We start from the raw sequence: 18,080 nt of genomic DNA on the forward strand, positions 1-18,080 counted from the left end.
TTAACAATTTTATAATTCCAGAAGCTGGTGCAGGATCAAACCTCACTGGGTTTCTCTTGATCTCTCTTCTAATTACCCACCCACATGGGACCAGGGAAGGGGCATTTGGTAATTAGCACTCCTCAGCCCCCTGAGCCCCTCAGGGCACCCCCTGAGCCCCTCATCCCCACAGCACGTTCCTCAAACTTCTCAGCTCACCTTTGTTTAGGTGAACCTAGACAAAAAAAAACCCTTGAGCCCCTCAGGGCATCCCCTCACACCCAGAGCCCCTCTGAGCCCCTGAGGCCACTTCAGCTCCATGGGGCATTCCTTGAGTCCCTCAGAACATCCCCTCAGACCCAGAGCCCTTCTGAGCTCCTCAGGCTGCCTCAGCTCCGTGGGACATCCTCTGGGTCCCCCAGGACATCCCCTGAGACCCACAGCCCCTGTGAGCTCCTCAGGCCACCTCAGCTCCATGGGGCATCCCCTGAGACCCACAGCCCCTGTGAGCTCCTCAGGCTGCCTCAGCTCCATGGGACATCCTCTGAGTCCCTCAGGGCATCCCCTCAGTCCCTCTGAGCATCCCCTGAAGGCCTCACGGCCCCTCAGCCCCGAGGGGCAGCGTCTGAACCCCTCAGTCCCACAGAGCAGCACCTCGGCCGCCCCCGAGCCCCCTCAGACCGCCCCCACCCCTCCCGGAGCGGCCCCTTTAAGAGCGCGACCCCTTTAAGAGCTTGGCCCCGCCCCCCGCGGTCGCTGCCGGGCCGCTGCTGACAACAAGATGGCGGCGGCGGCGGGTCCGGCGGGCGCTGAGAGTCGCGTGTTGGGCTACAGCCTGCACCGCTGGAGCAGCTTCTCCTCCACCTACCTGCCCGAGTGAGTGCCGGGCTCGGCAGCGCGCCTGGAACGCGCTCCGGGCTCGGGTCTGGGGGTGGCCGGGCGGCTGGGCCTGTGTGCGGCCTGCGCGGGCCTCGCGCTGAGGCCCGCGCGGGGAGGCCGCGGCGGGGGGAGTGGGACCGGAGCTGTGTGTGAGCGGTGTTCTGTGTGTGGGAGGGCTCTGTGCAGCAGATTTTGGGGGAGCCGTGTGTTAGCAGGGTCTCTACAGGAGAGTTTGGGGTGGCTGTGTGCAAGAGGGTTCTCTGCAGCAGCGTTTGGGGGGCTGCGTTTGACGGAGATCTGTACTGCGGGATTTGGGGGTGTTAGTGGAGCAGGAGGTGCTCAGCAGGGCTGGAGGTTCAGGGACAGGGCAGCATCACTTGGGCCTGTGTTTGGGGCAGTGGTTCATGAAGAGATTTGGGAGGAGTTGCGTGGAGCAGAAGGTCTGGGCTTGCAGGTTTTTGGGGTGGTGAGTTAAATGGGGAGGGCCTGGAGAGTCGCGTTTGGGGGTAGCTTTAGGACGAGATACGGGCAAAGCAAAGTTGCAGGTAAAGCTGCCCCCAGATTTGGGGGAAGAACAGGTGCCGGTTTTGGGGAGGCTGGTCAGTTACTGGGTGAAACGAGGAGAAGGGTCAGCGCCCCACCTGCCCTGCCCTGCCTCGCCTCTGTCAGGTGCTCGTGGGCTCTGTGTTTTTTGGCAGCTGGGTGTCCTGTCCTGCCCCTGACCTCTGGAATGCTGGGCTGTGTCCCCTGCTGTGTGTGGCTTTAGGGGAGAGGGGTCACCTGCTGCTCTAATCGCCTGCCTCTAGGAATTTGGGGCTTGGCAGGAGCTGTTACAGCCATCGGTTTGTGCTGCTGTACCAAGTGATCCCATTCTCCGTTGACGTCCAGCTGCAGCCTGTGGAATCCCTCTAGTGCTGACAGTCAAGTTTGGAGTGACCTCAGCGTGGTTTAGGTGTGATGTTTTTGGTACACCTTTGGGATAAGCCATCCTTGGTGCTGGAATTCGGGAGGACTGCTGGGGTCACAGCACAACGAGGTCATTATGGGCTGTCGAGACTCATCCCATCATCGATTGTGCTGCATTTGCTGACCTTTGATTGATGTATCCTCAACTCACCCGCTATCAACAAGTGACAGAGTTGCCTTAGTTGTTAATTATTAATGCCCTCAATTTTCTCCACTTTGCAAAATGAGATAAACCTCTAAATCCAGTTTTTTAACTGAACTCTGAATTGTTTTATTTTTCTGTATATTTTCTGTGTTAGATGTGAAAAAGAATTGGTTTCTTCTCTAATTGTTAATCTTTGGTGGTAATTAAGCCATCCCTTTACCTTTCCTGTTTAAACAGCTTGCCCTTAGGGTGCCTCTTTCAGGTCCCTGATGATCTTGTAGTTATTTCTACTGGCATTTCTGGCTTTTAAAATCTTGTTTAAGTGTTGGTCCCTGAGGAGAGGGGTGACAGTCCATTATTGATCTCAGTGATGCTATACAAACACAGAGTATTGTCTTTGTCCTTGATATTCCTTTCCAAGGCTCCCATTAGTCCCTTTTTGCTACAGACTCGTGTCAGGAATTAAGTTTCACGTGGCATCTGCAGTGCTGCCCAAAGTCCTTAATGCCTTCCCTGATACAAATTCCCATTCCTGTAGGTGGGGTGGTATTTTACAAACGTGTGACCTTGCATTTGGCTGGCTTTAAGATGTTGTTTAAAAGTGCTTGTCATCAGTGAAAACAATTTTATCTGCTTTTAAGCACTGTAATCCCAGCAATGGGCTTGTTCTCTGGTGTGCTGACCTTGGTCTGAGGGATTCTGGTCTTGCTATGGAGGTTTTGGTTTTTGCTTGCTAACTTTTTATTCCCATGGCCTGGGAGAGAGCTGGAATTCAGTCTGAATTGGAAGGGAGAGGCTGTGACCTGTAATTTAAGATCAGCATCTCAAAAAGAGAAAGTTTAATAAGAAATGGATGGGAGGGTGGGTTTTTGGGGATGGACTGAAGATGGAAATCTTAAAAATTGCTGGGACAAGACCATAACACCCTGTGGGATCAACATGCACACACAGCTAAAGGTTCTCTTAGTATTTAATATGCAGAACAAAATGATGCTTGTCTGGAAGAACTTGATCTTAGAGGATGTTTTCCATCCTGCATGATTCTATGACATTGGGAATTCTGGTTATGCTCTAGTTTAAATAAATTTGCTGGCATAGCTAGAAAGAAACCACTTTAACCTTTAAGGAGAAAAGGGGCTCTGCCCTCATGTGTGTAGGAGTGAATATACAACTTATTAAATATTATTGATTGTTGTTGGGAGTTGTGGTATTGCAGGCAAAGTGCTCAGGGAGAAGCAGCAGAGGAGTAAAGCATGATTTAAACACATGCCTTAAGTAGTTGTATGGTTTTAAATGTAAAACCAAGTTCTGGAATGGAAAACTTCCATCACTGCTGACCAGGGAGGAAATTAGATGTCTAGTGACATCTCACCTGCTTATGTGGTGCTGAACTGACATTGAAACTTTTCAGAACACTGAAATCATCTGATAACCTCTCTTTTAATTAAAAAAGCCTAAACAAAGCCAAACAAAAAGTGTTTTTCAAAGGCCTTTCTGGTCATGCTCTAGTTGGGGATCAGTAGTTTATTGAAAAGCACTCATTTTCTTTCAGTGACAGAGAAGCTTCCTCTGCTGAATGCCAGTGTCTTTCCTCTTGCATTTGCTGGTGGTACTGGAGGATTAGTTAGTGCTGGATCCAGTTTCTGGCAGTTTTACCAGTGCTGCAGCTACCTGCATGTTTGCAAGGACCTTTCCAGACACTAAGTGAGGACTGTCTTAATGAAAAGAAATACTTCTCCTGTTTTTCAAGTCGCTGGAGTTGTCTATTGGTTTGTACCTGCAAGAAGACTGACTTGGATATTTATTTTAGGACCTGTGGGTAGAAATCAAAGATTTGGTCTGATAATAGTGGCTGTGTTGTAGAGGAGGTTGTGCCTTTGGGAAGAGAATTGATCCAGGAGGAAATTTGGTGTTGAAACATCTGATGCTTCCAGAGATGCTCTGCCTATGTGGAAGTGTGATGGCATTCACAGGGGTCTCAGGATGAGGGAAGAGATGAGGATCTGACTCCATGTTTCAGAAGGCTGATTTATTATTTTATCATATATATTCTATTAAAACTATACTAAAAGAATAGAAGAAAGGATTTCATCAGAAGGCTGGCTAAGAATAGAAGAAGAAGGAATGATAACAAAGGCTTGTGGCTCGGACAGAGTCCATCCAGCTGAGTGTGATTGGCCATTAATTAGAAACAACCACATGAGACCAATCCCAGATGCACCTGTTGCATTCCACAGCAGCAGATAATCATTGGTTACATTTTATTCCTGAGGCCTCTCAGCCTCTCAGGAGGAGAAATCCTAAGGAAAGGATTTTTTCATAAAAGATGTCTGCGACACGGAAGCACCAGTTCAGCATTGAGAGGCTTCAGCTTATCCAACCTGGAAAATGATCAGCCCAGTCCATTGCCTGAGACTGCTCTGTCAGATCCATTCCTTGTCTCTCCAAGGTTCCTCCCTGGAAGAATGGAGCCTCAGGAGAGGCTGCTCCCTGATGCCTCACATGGGGCTGGCCTAGGGATTGTCCCAGCATGGCAGTGTCTTCACTCCAGTGACGCAAGCAAGTGCTGGTGTCTTTAGACATGCACAGAACCAGGGAGATGGGCTCAGTCCTCTCCCTTCTCTGCCCTCCTGCAGGAAGTGATGAGCTCAGTCACTTTGTTTCTTTCTGGACAAGGAAGGAATAAAGAGTTGTAGAAGGTAATGCAGGCCCTGCTCTGATTTGGTTTTTTGTTGGTTTTTTTTTTTCCCTTTGGTAAGGAATAGAACCAGGAGCTCTTGCTCTTCACTGAGAGAAGCACTTCATATCCTGACTTTTTTAGTGGCTTGTTTTTGTACCTGCTCCAGTTTGAACTTCCTCCTGAAGTGAATGAGAGGTGAAGTGCTGTGCTCTGTGTGATGGCAGCTTTGTACCCTTTTTTATTGCCAGATTACTGCATCCTGGGGCTGTGGCTTCTAGTGGCTGCATCAGCCTCATGACTGATAGCATTTTGTGTTTGATAATGCACTCAGGTCCTTCTGTCACTGTTTTATATGGCTGAAATCCCACTTCAGAGACTAACAAGAGCTTTTTGCTGTGTTCCTCTATTCACATACTTCAGTGAGGAATGTTCATCCTGTTTCTGTTGCTCAAATTTTCAGTCCTTCAAGTTTTCCTGCATGGAATCTCCGTAGAGGAAGAGCAGGATATTTCCTATGTTTGACTCCAGGATTTTTAATTAGTGTTTTGTTTATTTCTTGTGCTAAGGTTGTTATTAAGAATATAAATTAAGATTGGTTTCTTAGCTGATAATTAAATACCATTAGCAACCTCTTAGTTGGTGTCACTTTTTCACTGCAACTCACTTTTATCTATTAAATGATCAACTTCAGTTGTTCAGAGAATTCCAGTCTTCTCCAGTTTGATGCCTTGAGTGGTGTCCTATGCTGAAGGCTGAATAACTCTTGTCCCTTTCCTAGGAAGTAGCCTGGGGCAGGGAAGGATCTAGTTGATTTGTTAAAATACACTCAAAATAATTTTATTTTTTCATCAGTTTTCTGTATTCCCATCAAACTAGGGGAAGAAAACTTAGTGTAAGATACTTTGATAGTAAAATATGAGTGACTCATAGGCTTTTCAAGTGAGTATGCAAATTTAACTTTTGCTTTCTAGTTATGAGGATGTAACAGCAAGTTCCTGGCCAAACTAAAATGTACTGCTGTAGTGGTCTACTCTGAAAGAAGTGTACTCTGATGTTTTCAAATCTTGCAAAACCTTATCCAGAAGGTGAAGAGAACACATGCAGCAAACTTTTTGGGGTAAAGTCCATGAGGATTAAAAACAACACAGACCTAAATAAACAAACAAAAAGCCCCAGGTGAAAAATAACCTGAAGTCCAGCTCCTGTGCTCGCTGAGATTTTTGTAACAGGAAAAAACATATGTTTGTGGCCAGTGAAATGTGGTTCTCAGTTTCTCCTCCAACCACATGAAACAGATGACTCAGATCTGTACCACAGAGGTTCATAAATCTCCTTGTAGATGCATCCAGCTCTTGAAGAATCTCCTGTTCAGGCTGAGAGCAGTCATGACTAATGAAAAGGTTTATTTTTAATATTATGTTCCCTGAAACCAAGCTCTGTTCCCTTTACAAGGCAAGGATACATTCTGCTGAGGTCTAAGCAGTTTAAAGCCATCTAAACCAGACCCAGTGGTGGAAGAGTTGTAGAACTGTGACTTTGAAGTTTTTTGCACTAGTAATAACCATTAATGTACTTTTTTTCAGCTTATGTTATCAGCATTTCTAGCTTTACTTCAGTATTTTGACGTAGCCAATTCACTTTCCTTGTTGTAGTTGCTTTGCCTTTAGCTGGGGAAAGGCACAGGGTCTGGCTCTGTAACTGCTGATGACTTTCAATATTGATCAATACTTCCAACATTTCTTAAAATGAGCAGGGATGCAAACCCTGGCTAACCAGTGAGCTGTGCCACTCCTTGCCTCTCAGGGTACAGAAATGCTCTCAGTTCTGCTTTTTGTCCTTTTCAGTGGCCAGTGGAAAATATTTTTTCAACTCTGCTTGTCTGTGTGGACTTTCTGGATGTTTCTAGACAACCTCTTGTTCTGACAGGCATTTTGCCTCTTGTTTACATCACTTCTGTAGCCTAGGGTTTTTCTGTGAGTGCTGAAATTCAGTACTTACAGAGCAAAGTATTTCTGTAGAAAATAAAGTTGCCTAGCCATTGAATGCATAACTATAAAATGCTTCTTTGGTGTCTGATAAAATTAATTAGTGAGAATGAAAAATGTCAGAGGTGGAGGGAGTGAAAAAAATCACAAAATTATGAAGTTATGAAGGATTATGAGTTATGATATATCTCTTGCTCCCCAGGTAAAAGCACAAGTGCTGTAGTATGAGGAGAAACCTCTTTAGGCTGCAGTTAAAATATAGATGTTATTGAAGAGATTAGACAGGTTTGTTCACTGGCAGAAGGAGGAAGGTGAAATGCTAATTGCTCAGGTTCCCTGGTGTGCCCAACCTGGCAGAACCTGTAGTGCTCTGATGTTCAGCCTATTCTGGGATGGCATTTTACAGAACATTAACAATGTAAAATTTTCATGGGAGGTGTTAACACCATCAGATTGTGGATCATTTGCTGTGTATGTTGCTGTATAGCCTGGGAGTTTAATAAAAGTTTTCCAGCCTTTAATTACTAATTACTGGTTTAAAGACTAACTAGTCATTAAAACAGAGTTTTCCTTGAGATAAATGTTACTGTTCAGGCATCACATACAGTCTGCTTTGTTTTTTTTTTCTTTTCATGGCAAAGAATATGGTTTTTAATTCTGTACATTCATTATTTTTTTATCACATTGCTGGTAGAATGATCAGGTTTATCACCACCACCGATTTTGTGATCTGATCCTGATTTTTTTGCTGAGATTAAGTGGTGTGGGTAGCACTGATTCCATCACTTACATAGATGGTGACTTGTTCCAAAGCAAGCCAGTACTTGACTTCATTGCATGTTAATATAAACTTGTAAACCCAGATGTAATTTTGCTTTTTTTGCCTGTTGAATTTTGTGGGAAGAGTGAGCTGTAAGTTCACTGGGTTTGAATTCCATATACACCAGTTACTGGAAGGGGAAGAGGAACACTGAAGATGTAGTTTGTTGCTTTAGGTAGTTGCTATTTCAGTCATTCCTTCCAACTCAGTGTGCATAATCCTTGAGAAATTATTTCCTGAATCAATTTAAATCAAGGAGCACAACCATTTATTTAAGTTGAGGACAGCAGCCTGCATGTCTGAATTTAAACTGCAGTTGCAGTCTGGCTGATAGCACTTGCTCTTCCTTTGCTGGCACCTTCTGCTGTTCCTGGAAAAGAACAGGATCTTCATCATGGACAAAAATTGTGCTCTGGTCAGTTTGAATTTGGTGGTGTTTTCCTTGGTCTTCCCTGCCTTTCCTCCTGAGACTGGCTGGGTTCATAATGTCATGCTCAAGCTCTGGGTAGGTGCCTGAAAAAACAGTGAAACTCTCTTTAGGACATGACCTGTATTTTTCTGGAATCCTTTTCTGTCAGTACATAGTTTAAACAGCATTTGGCTGTTATGGTAATTATATTTAAACAGCAATTTCCCAGCCTGTTCTGCACTTGAAAGTTTTATTAGTATAGAGATGCTCTTAACACAGAGTGTTAAATTGGAAGTAAAAATTTGGGTTAGGTAAATTGACCCATGAATAAGGAGTTGATGAATGAGTTCCCACTCCATTCTTATGTGACACTGTACTATTGCTAACTTTCAATTTTGTCTTCTAAAAATCCTCGTTTCTGCTACAGGATTTGGAAACTGCCAAATATGAAAGTAATTTTGGCCTGGGAAGTGCTGCATCCTTTAGCATGAATTATGTGTATTGATCCAAAATAAGGAATTATTCCCTAATGTAATCCAGGGTTAAATGTTTGACCTGTACTGCGTTTCTCCACATAACCAGCACTTAACAGGCTGAAACTTCCTTTTCTTCCCAGATCAGTATTTTGTCTTCTGCATTCCCTGAGTTGCACTGTCAGTGAGGGAAGCTTAATTTTGAAAGGAAAACTGTGAAAGTTTTCCCACCTGGAACCAGGAGGCATTTTCCATCGAGTTTTGGTGGAAACATTTCCAAACCTGACATCAGTTTGGGCATGAGGGCGCTTCAGTCTGTTTTGTTGAACATAGTCTGCTTTAAATTCTTTTACAGGCATCAGTTTTTTGGGTGAACTTTTACTGGCTGTGAGGTTACAGTGCTGATGAATATTAAAGATGTGTTTATGGCTTACATTTAGCAATGTATATCTTTACATATCATCACTCAGTCTGGTTTTGTGGCTTCCCCTGAGTGGAATTATTACAGATATTGTGGAATATAAGAGCATCCATGCACTGTTGTGAAATTGTGTAAGGCCTTGATCTACTTCCTGGCCTTTGTTAAGTTTTTCCATATGTGCATTAGTCAAGCAGAAATACTCTACTGAGCTTGTGATGCTTCCAAAATACAGCACAGGGAATTTACATAGATGTGTGCTAGACATTGCTATCCTCTAATCTACTTAAAAAGCATCTGTCCCATCCCAAGGAAATGCTTTTGGAAATAAGAAGTGAACAGTGCTGAAGTGGGCTGCTCCACCAGAATTTTGGAAGATTTGGGAAGTCCAAGTTTTTGTGGTGATTCCCTATGTCCACACGCAATCCAAACTATTTTCAAACCAGATAGGAGATTTTCTCAGAATGAAAACTGAATGTTGTTATCCAGTGGTTGTGGGTGGTGATATTTGTTTTAAATTCTGGAGGATTTTACTCCAGTATTTTATCTATTGGCTACAAATTCAGTCAACTGAAGAGTGTAGTCTCTTCATCTTTATCCTTGAGTCTTGAAGGGCAGAATTCATGCTATTCTTGGTCTTTTTATTAAGCCAGGGATTTATTTCTACTCAGGGAGTCTTCTGATGTCTCACCTAAGCTTGGTTAAAAGGCAGGAATTCAGATATCCTTGAGTGCTAAAATAGCCTTACTGAGGATAACAATATGTACAAGTGGACATGTGTAATACACAGAGTATGACATGAGTAAAGGAAACTGCATCAGATGATCTTATAATCACTGAGTTCACTAATACCACTGGCATTTTCAGTTATTTTCTTATTAAAAAAACAGACATTAATCGAAATATGTGGAAAAGATCTGTTTTAGTGATCTAACAATTTTTAAATTCAAATCCAAAGTTAGTGCAGAGAGAGAACGAACCTTGGTAATTTTTCAAGCTTAGCAGATTCTCATCATCACTTAGCAGTGAAATTGCATCTAAACTATAATCCCTAAATGTTGGGACAATTAGGCTGGTAATCATCTGTGATGCATGAAGTTACTGTGGGTACCAACTTAAGTAAATAAGCCTGACTTTATTTTTTCTCCTGTTTGTTTTTCCTCTGTGCTAATATTGATATTCCCTGCCTGGAGCTGGGAGCTCTTGCCACCAAGGATTTGAGTCTCACAGTGATACAGTCAAAAGTTTAATCCGTGATTTAGAGTTGTTGAGTGTCACTGGAATAGAAGTTATTTACTGGGCTCTGATAACTTGGAAATGACCTGAAGTTGTGCCAGGGGAGGGTTAGATGGGATATCAGCAAGGGATTCTTTACCAAAAGGGTTGTCCAGCCCTGGCTCAGCTGCCCAGAGCTGTGGTGGATTCACCATTCCTAGAGGGATTTAAGGACACGTGGATGTGGCACCTGGGACGTGGTTTAGTGGTGGCCTTGGCAGTGCTGTTTAATGGTTGGACTTGGTGATCTTAGGGATTTCCCAACCCCAAGTGATTCTGTAACTTCCTGCACTACACTGCTGCAGTTTTAGTCATTATTGTTACTATTTCATTCCTGTCATGTCTCTAGGAAGAACTGATGAATCAAAAAAGTCTAGTTTTAGTCTTAACTAGATGGGGGGAGTGATAATAAAAAAGTACTTCTTAACTTGCCTCACTGGAAATGTCTGTGACAGGGTCATTTACCATTTAAGGTTGGTCTGGCTGGGATGATAGGCAGCTTAAAAAACAAAACCAAACTTTTCATTGAAAAAATTGAGAACCTGATTTTAATTTGGCTGTTTCTAGGCCAGAACTAAGTAATCCCAGGTTTGTTGTTCCAGTGTGATCTGATGAATATATTTCTGTAAGATTTCTAAATTCTTCAGTTTATTTTTGTAATGTTGTATTTACTAAGCTATTTTATTTTTTATAGAAATAGGTTTATAATATACTGGATGACAGGGTGAGACTGGTGAGGACATGAAGGAAAATTGAACAGAAAGTTGGCCAGTCTCGTCACATTTTAATATTTAAAACTGTGCTCCTGTGCATGTTCTATTCAAACTTTGTTTTGCTATGCAAGAGGTTAAGAAGTCCTATATTGTAAAAAAGCAACCCCAAAGCCCCCCACTTTTTTTCCTGAATGAATCTGAATAAAAACTTCCTGTTTTTACTGTGTTTCAATCAAGACATTTTCATGACTTTACATCCTTCTGCCCCTCTGAGCAGAGAACTTTTCCAGTGAGAAGGAGACAAACTGTAGCAGAACCTAAAAAGTGGATTTTGACTTGCTTTAGGGGACAGCTATAGGTTCATGCAGGTTTTCAAACATTGCAGCCAGGTGGTTTGAAACCAGCATGGCTTTTAGTGAGTTATGGGAGTTGCAGGAGAAAAAAAAAACCCTCTATTTCTTTCCAGATCCATTGGGTTTTTAGGTGGTAAGTCATTTTTTTTCTCTTGTTTTTCTTGGTGAAGGCTGTGTGTACATTCCAGTGTCTAGGCTGGGCAGGATTATCTCCCTGGATGCTTTCTGCTGGCTGCTGTGAGGGTTCTGCATGTTTGGAATAGTTCGATCCACCACGTCTTACAGTGGACTTAGTGGAAATTCTAGTCCATGTATTCCAGTTGCTGTGTTCTTCCCAGTCTCTTTTGGGATGGTTGTAGGAAAAACTAAAAGAATCATCACGTGGCCAACCCTGGAGCAAGTATTTAGTCCATTTCTAGCCAGTCTGTGTTTTCCTAGCACTCTGAGTGCCTTTTTGCAGTGTAATGGCGTGGTAGCTCTGTGGTTTTGAAGAAGAGAGTCTGAGTTCCAAGTCCTCTTAGTGCAGCCTGTGCCCTTTCCTGCACAGCTGCTCTCTGAAGAGCCACATGAATGTGCCAAGCAAAGAGAGTGTTTGGGATTTGTTTATTCTTCAAGACTTGTTCCTAAAGTCATGGATTTCCCTAATAGCAGCTCCATGAAAATATTTAGGTTAAATGCAAATTATAGCAGCCTTAAACCTAATTTGCAGCGTATTCTGCAAAGTCATCTTACTTCTCCCTTTCCCTCTGGAGCAAAGGAAGACCCTCCCTTAGTGATTGTCGTGCCTGAACCCACAGAGCTCTTTGCACAGAGAGGTCCCCAGGCATGGGGACATCTCTGTCATTCCAGCAGAGATCAGCCAGCAGTTGGCACAAAGGGTATGACAGTTTCTGTGTTGGTAAAAGGAAAAATTATCTCCTTCCAGCAGTTGTGAGACCAGTGTCTGCCTGGGTAATGAAAAGAAACTTGCACAGTGCTCTGCCAAGAGCTTTCTGCATGGAACCATCCACTCTAGTGATGGGAATGCTTACAGTGAGGCTTAGCTGCTGGGAGCTGTGCAGGCAGCCAGGTTAGGAGATAAGGCACACCAGGGCTGTCTCTGGAATTGCTTGTGGTGTTAGTAAATGGCCCCTCCTGCTTTGCTTTTCATAGCAGAGTTGCTAAAATTCTAAAAGCAGAGGGTCTAAAACTCTCAGCATCCAGAGTTCCAACATCACATCATCTCATTTTTTCTTTCCAGTGTGAAGGAGGGATTGGGAGTTCACTCCAGTGGGAGCCCCTTGTCCCAGTCCAGCTGCTCATATTTTAGTCTCAGTTTGTGCTGGTGCTGGTATGAGCTGAGCTGGAGAACTGCTCTGATGAAATAAGTTATTTATGCAAATCTTTATTTTAGCTGCTGGTGTAGGGAGGGGGAGGAGGATCCTTTGCGAGTGGGTGGGCTGGTCCCTTTGGCAGTGTTGTAAATTTGTGCTAGACTTGATCTTGTACCCACAGCTGATGATGGGAAGTTCTCTCAAACCACCTTTAATGGGTTGCTTTTTTCACAGGAAAAGCTTGCGTAAAACCCTTGGCACGTGTGGTAGCTCGAGGGCTTACAAATACCTTTTTTAATGTCTTGTGAAAATGACATGGAAAGTCGTTGTGTTAATGGAATTTTCACTTCTAAAGTTTCTCGGATTTTAATCTAGGTGTCATATCTGCAAAGCCTCCCTCCGGGTACTGTGTAGGAGTTTTGTGATGTCCAGAAAAAGGGCTTTACATGGAAAAAGGCATCTGCTGTTAGGACATGCATTTGTTTGTTTCTTATTGCCTCACGGCTGCTGCAGTGCTTGAATTCCTCTGAGTCCATAAATTTTCCTAAACTGTTATGGTAAATTGGCTTTGTACACATGGACTTCTGTCTTCAATGTTTGTTTAATCTTAATAAATTAATACCCCATGTATTTTCAACATTTCTAACTCCATTGATACTGCTATCTTTATCTTTCACATTTCTTTTTATCTGTTATTTTGTGTGAGCTTCCTGTCCCTTTTCTCTCGCTCTGTGGAAGGGTTTTTATCTTGTCTAGCTGTGCTGATTGAGATCTTCCTTGGTTGTGGCAAAACTGATCTTTGACCTGGAGAAGCAAACAAATCTGCTTCTAAAAATATGATATTTGGGATCTGTCCCAGGTACAAAATGCCTCTTTCCAGCTGGGCATAATCTGACCATGCAGCAGTGCCAATCCCTGCGAGTGTTGCTCAGTGTATGAGGAGTTTATTGTCTAATGTTTAAACAAATGTAATGGAATCATAAATAAAATTTATTCCGTAGGGTAGCTTGTCTTCTTGTGTTCCAGGATTAGGATAAAGTTCCATAAAGGAGAAAAGCCATACAGCATTATCTAGTTTGATCTGCCTTTGTATCCCTAAAGTGTTTAATATAAGATACATGTCTTTAGGTTTAGCATTTTTTTTTTCTCTCCAGATGTTGAGGTATTAAGAATTTATTAAATACCATGTCTTGCCTATGGCATGGTACAGGAGACTGCAGGTGATTCTTCTCAAAAGCAAGTGTCTTGTGGTTTCTAATGGTGACTTAGCTTTCAAACTGGCAGCTTTTATTAGAAATTTGTGTTTCAGTTCCCAAATTCTTCCTTTTGCTTAGATTTGTTTGTTTTGTCCCAGTTGTTATTAAAGCCAGGGCCAGGTTTTCTCTTGTAATTGAGCCTCTTTGCGGTGCAGATGATGTTGTTAGCTGGATGCTGAATTATGCAGAGCCATGTTTTTTATGTTTGATGGGGTTGGAGCAGAGGGCAGTGCTGTTCCATTGCGTTTTCCCAAGTGGGGATGGGTGAATAAAGCAGCCACAGACCTGGATCGGTGCTGGCATCACTGTGTTAATAAATGCTGTGCTATGATGGCAATCAGCTAAAGGGAGGGGGGACTTCAGTTTTATTCCTGCACTGTGTGAAAATCCGGAGGTGTTCTCCAAGCCTGTGGATAGACACAGCCACTTGGCCAGCTCTCAAAAGTGCTCAGATTTAAGAGGCCACCCTGGAGTGGCTCCTGGCCGTGTCCCTTGTCCCATCATGGCACTGCCTGGATACTGTTGCTGCTGTGGTGATTTTGGGCTGCCCAGTGTGGAAGGAGCCAGCTGATTTCTGTCTGGTAATGCTCAACCTCTGACTTAACCTCTTTCCCTTTGGAGCTTTCATTGGAGTGCTTTTTCCTCCAGCCCTTTGTAGTAATCCAGATGCTCATGTTCTTTTCCTCCTACACAGCAGATGGAGATGGCAGAAGCCTTTTGATGACTGTTTCCTTCTTTTTACATAAGTTTTATGAGCTGACGAGTTCGTTAGTTGGAAGTGGTGAAGCTCACAAGCCCTGTCCAGCAGGTGGTGCATTGTCACCTTGCCAATAATTATATATATTTTAGGGATTTATAGGTTTGGTTTTTTTTTTAGTTTAATCTGGGGCGTGAGCTTTACTGCAGGATTATAGAAGAGAAAGCAGATGTGTCATGTAACTGTCATGATGAATCTGTTTCATTTTAGCCAAAAAACTATTTTGAATTTATTAAATACCGAAGTATTGTACTATTTCAAAGTGAAGAAAGCAACTCAATTTTGCTGGTTGAAGACTTGAACTTCTACTTTTTTGTGTGTTGTTCAGGGCTTATAGCTCGTGAAAAATACTTGTTAAAATTTGGCATGGCTCTGGTGGTCATCTTTCTGTGCTCCAGGAAAGCATAAGTGGGTTAGCAGCCCTTTATCTACCCTTCCAGTATTGCCTATCTACTAAAGGAGAGTTTTTGGCTTACTAACCCTCCAACTGCTCATCATTTTAACCTTATTGAAAAGTTCTTACCCTACTGAGTTGTATAAGCCCATTTTTTTCCACTTCATTACAGTCTTAGGCCTATGTAAATTCATCTGTTTTACATTTATGTCACAGTTTGAATTTTTTTTTATTTTGCAACTTGCAGCTCTGTTTCACAACCACAAAGCTTGAAGACGTATTTTGATGGGTCCTGTAAAATAGCAATTTAGAAAATCTTTAATAAAAAAGGGGGAAAACCTGAGTCTGTACCTAATGATTTAGTAGTTGCATGAGAATGTTACTGATCTGAATGTACAGCACATTTATTGGAGATGTAAAATATGCAGCTGTTACTTAAATTACTTTTGGCTTCTCCTTTCTTAGGAATATCTTGGTGGATAGACCAAATGATCAGTCCTCAAGATGGTCTTCAGAAAGCAATTATCCTCCCCAGGTAAGCTCCTGAATCTGTGCTGCTCCATGTAATATACGCTGGGTTTTTATTTTATATGTAGGCTGCTGCTATTGACATGGACATATTTATAGGCTTCTTTCTCTGAGTAAAATGCAGGTTGTTGGTACATGAGATATTTACATTTCTAGCAAATTGTGATCCTTCTAGAAGCGCTTCATTGCGGGGGAAGTTTCAGGTTTCCTCCTTGGCAGTGGTGGTCATGCTGGAAATAATCAAACCTTATGGTGAGATTAAGCTGCTAATGAGGCGTGCGGGTCCCCCTTTGTCAGCACTACTGGAGGCTGTTGTAGGTTCTTGGCCTTGAATCCCACATCTAAGGAGCTGGTATTTATTTTTCCTTATAGCATGTTCAGAAATGTGGCCTCTGGTTAGAGACACAAATGTCACCTCTTCTGCTGGTTAAGCACCTTATTAAAATAAGATTTGTATTGATTTTAGCATTTAATTTGCTTTCTTGCTATTATTAAGGTTGTTAGATTATCCAGAATAGTCTTTTCCACTTTTTTTTTCCAGTGAATATTCTCCTTCTCTCTGTGTTAGATCTGTACCTTATTACTCTGACATGTTTGATCAGCTTCTGTGTCTCTTATGCTGCTTGTTTTCAATTCTTTCTTTAAAGCACTGATACACAGCAGAGTGACTTGCACAGTGTCCCTCTCATGCAAATTTCTGCTTACTTACTTAGTTAATCCAAGTATTCCTCATGAGTGAAATCTCACAGGATCTTTCTCCAGGTAAATCTTCCTGCTTTGTCTTGGAGTTGTGTTAAAGATCCAGAGTCTACACTGGTGGCTCCCTAGAGCAGCAGGTCATCTGCTGCCACTGAAGAGCTTTCACCTGGATTTTCTGATCAATCCTTCTATGTCATTGTGTCTGTAAAATTAGGTTTTTGGGTTTTTTAGAGGAGAAGGAAAGGTATCCTGTGTATTCTTTAAACCTGATTGCGAAGCCTGATATTGATCCTCTTGATGCCTCTGTGCATCTACTGCTCTTTGAATTTGATTATTTTACTTATTTATATTTTGATAAACAATGCAGGATTTTAATCCATAGCCTGAAGCAGTTTAGTCTATCTAGGAACTATGGATTGCAGAGTAATGAGTATTGAGCATGGATTGTATCCCAGCCTGTGCCATCCTTTACTTTCTTTTATGCAGGAAGCACATGCTTGTCTTGGGGTGCTTTTGTTCCCAAGTCAAGGTTGGCTCATGGTGTATCTTTGGACTGGGTTTTTCATCAGACATGAGCTCTTAGTTGTTGCTTAAATTCACTCTTTATTTTCTGAACCATCATGAACATTGAGCCTTTTTAAAAATCTGATTCTGGAATGGAAACACACCTCCTGTAAGTGGATGCTTTAGAATATTCCCAATTTATACTTAAGGCTGACAAGGAGTGATGCAGGTTATACTCAGACATGTAGATTAAGCAGGGATTAATTAGAGTGGCAGACTTCTGTACAAACCACACGAGCTTGTTAAAGAGATGTCTTCCAAAAATTTCATGTGTACAAGTCGTGACCTGAATGGAGATACTATTGCAGAGTGACTTGACTCCAACCCTGGAGAATTGGGCACTGCTCTGCATGCTAAGCAAGGCATTTAACACAGACTTCTTGGTAGGAGAGAGATGAATTAACACTGGCATTGTCTACCTGTGTGTCACATACCAAGACATATATTAGGTACCCAGAATTAAGGCCTGGCTTGCAAAAAAAAATTCCTCATGTGGCAACTGAAATTGGCAAGAGAGTATTTGAGTTTTATTCTCCTGCTTACAAAACTAACAGAAAACGTAGCTGCCTGGCTGGAAAAGACCATGTTGCTGGATCCTCTTGCTTGAATCTTTGTATCTAAAAATGAGAATATAAAGTACTGTGTAGTTGCTCATGTGTTCAGCAAGCTCAATCCTAAACACTAAGTAAGAGAGAGGATGTATTTTCAGTGCCTTTATGCTATATAAAGTACTATATACTGCAGCTAATTCTCGTGTTTCTAATCTGAGTGTTTAATTATTCATGTCAAGCATTTTTTATGGTTTAATTTCTCTGTTGAAAAATCAGCTGGAAAGAGGAAGTAGGGAATTGAAATCTGCAGAAGACTCCTGTGTGCAAAGAGTGCAGTTTTTGTTATTTCTGTGTATATAAAAGCAGTTCCCATTTGTGTTGTCTCATATTTGACAAATGAAAGAACTCCAGATTTGGTTGCATTTTGATCAAAATAATTCTTGCACCTTGTCCATTGAAAGACTGCCAAATTAAATGCACGAAAACATTTATATAGGTGTTCTGCTTCCTTGTTTTTTTCCCAGTGGCTGAAGTTGTTACAGCAGAATCTTAGCTTGGAAAACTTCAGTTGAAACAGTGGATGACTGAATTATAAATGTGGTGAGGAGAGAATTTGGGGAAAAATCAAGCTGAATAGTTCATATTCCAAAAAATGTTGATTTATACACATGACTTTTAATCTCTGGAATAAACATTATGGATCCTGTAGGAAATGAAGCTGGAAAGCATTTTCTAGGTGTTGTGTTGGCAGCTCTCCATTTAAAAACTGGTCACTCGTGCGGTGACGCACTTGCTCAAGTGTGTGGGTGGCCATAATGGTCTGGACAGGAAGCAAACTAAAACTCAGGGAAATAAAGCTCTCCTTGTTCCCAGCTTTATTAGCTGAAACCAGGGCTTAGGCACAACACAAGGACTGATGTCCA

General features: G+C 42.3%; 1 protein-coding gene across 1 annotated transcript in view; it reads left to right on the plus strand.

Moving 5' to 3' along the window:
• Window positions 1-755: 755 nt before the first annotated feature.
• Window positions 756-18,080, plus strand: part of MKLN1 (muskelin 1) — a 102,795-nt gene continuing 85,470 nt past the window's right edge. Inside the window, exons 1-2 of the mRNA XM_066551052.1 lie at window positions 756-855; window positions 15,281-15,350. Of these exons, the coding sequence (XP_066407149.1) occupies window positions 761-855; window positions 15,281-15,350 (165 nt within the window). The 5' untranslated portion in view covers window positions 756-760. The remainder of the gene's footprint in view (window positions 856-15,280; window positions 15,351-18,080) is intronic.

This window comes from Molothrus aeneus, chromosome 5 (assembly GCF_037042795.1).
Source record: "Molothrus aeneus isolate 106 chromosome 5, BPBGC_Maene_1.0, whole genome shotgun sequence".
In the NCBI taxonomy this organism is placed as follows: Eukaryota; Metazoa; Chordata; class Aves; order Passeriformes; family Icteridae; genus Molothrus; species Molothrus aeneus.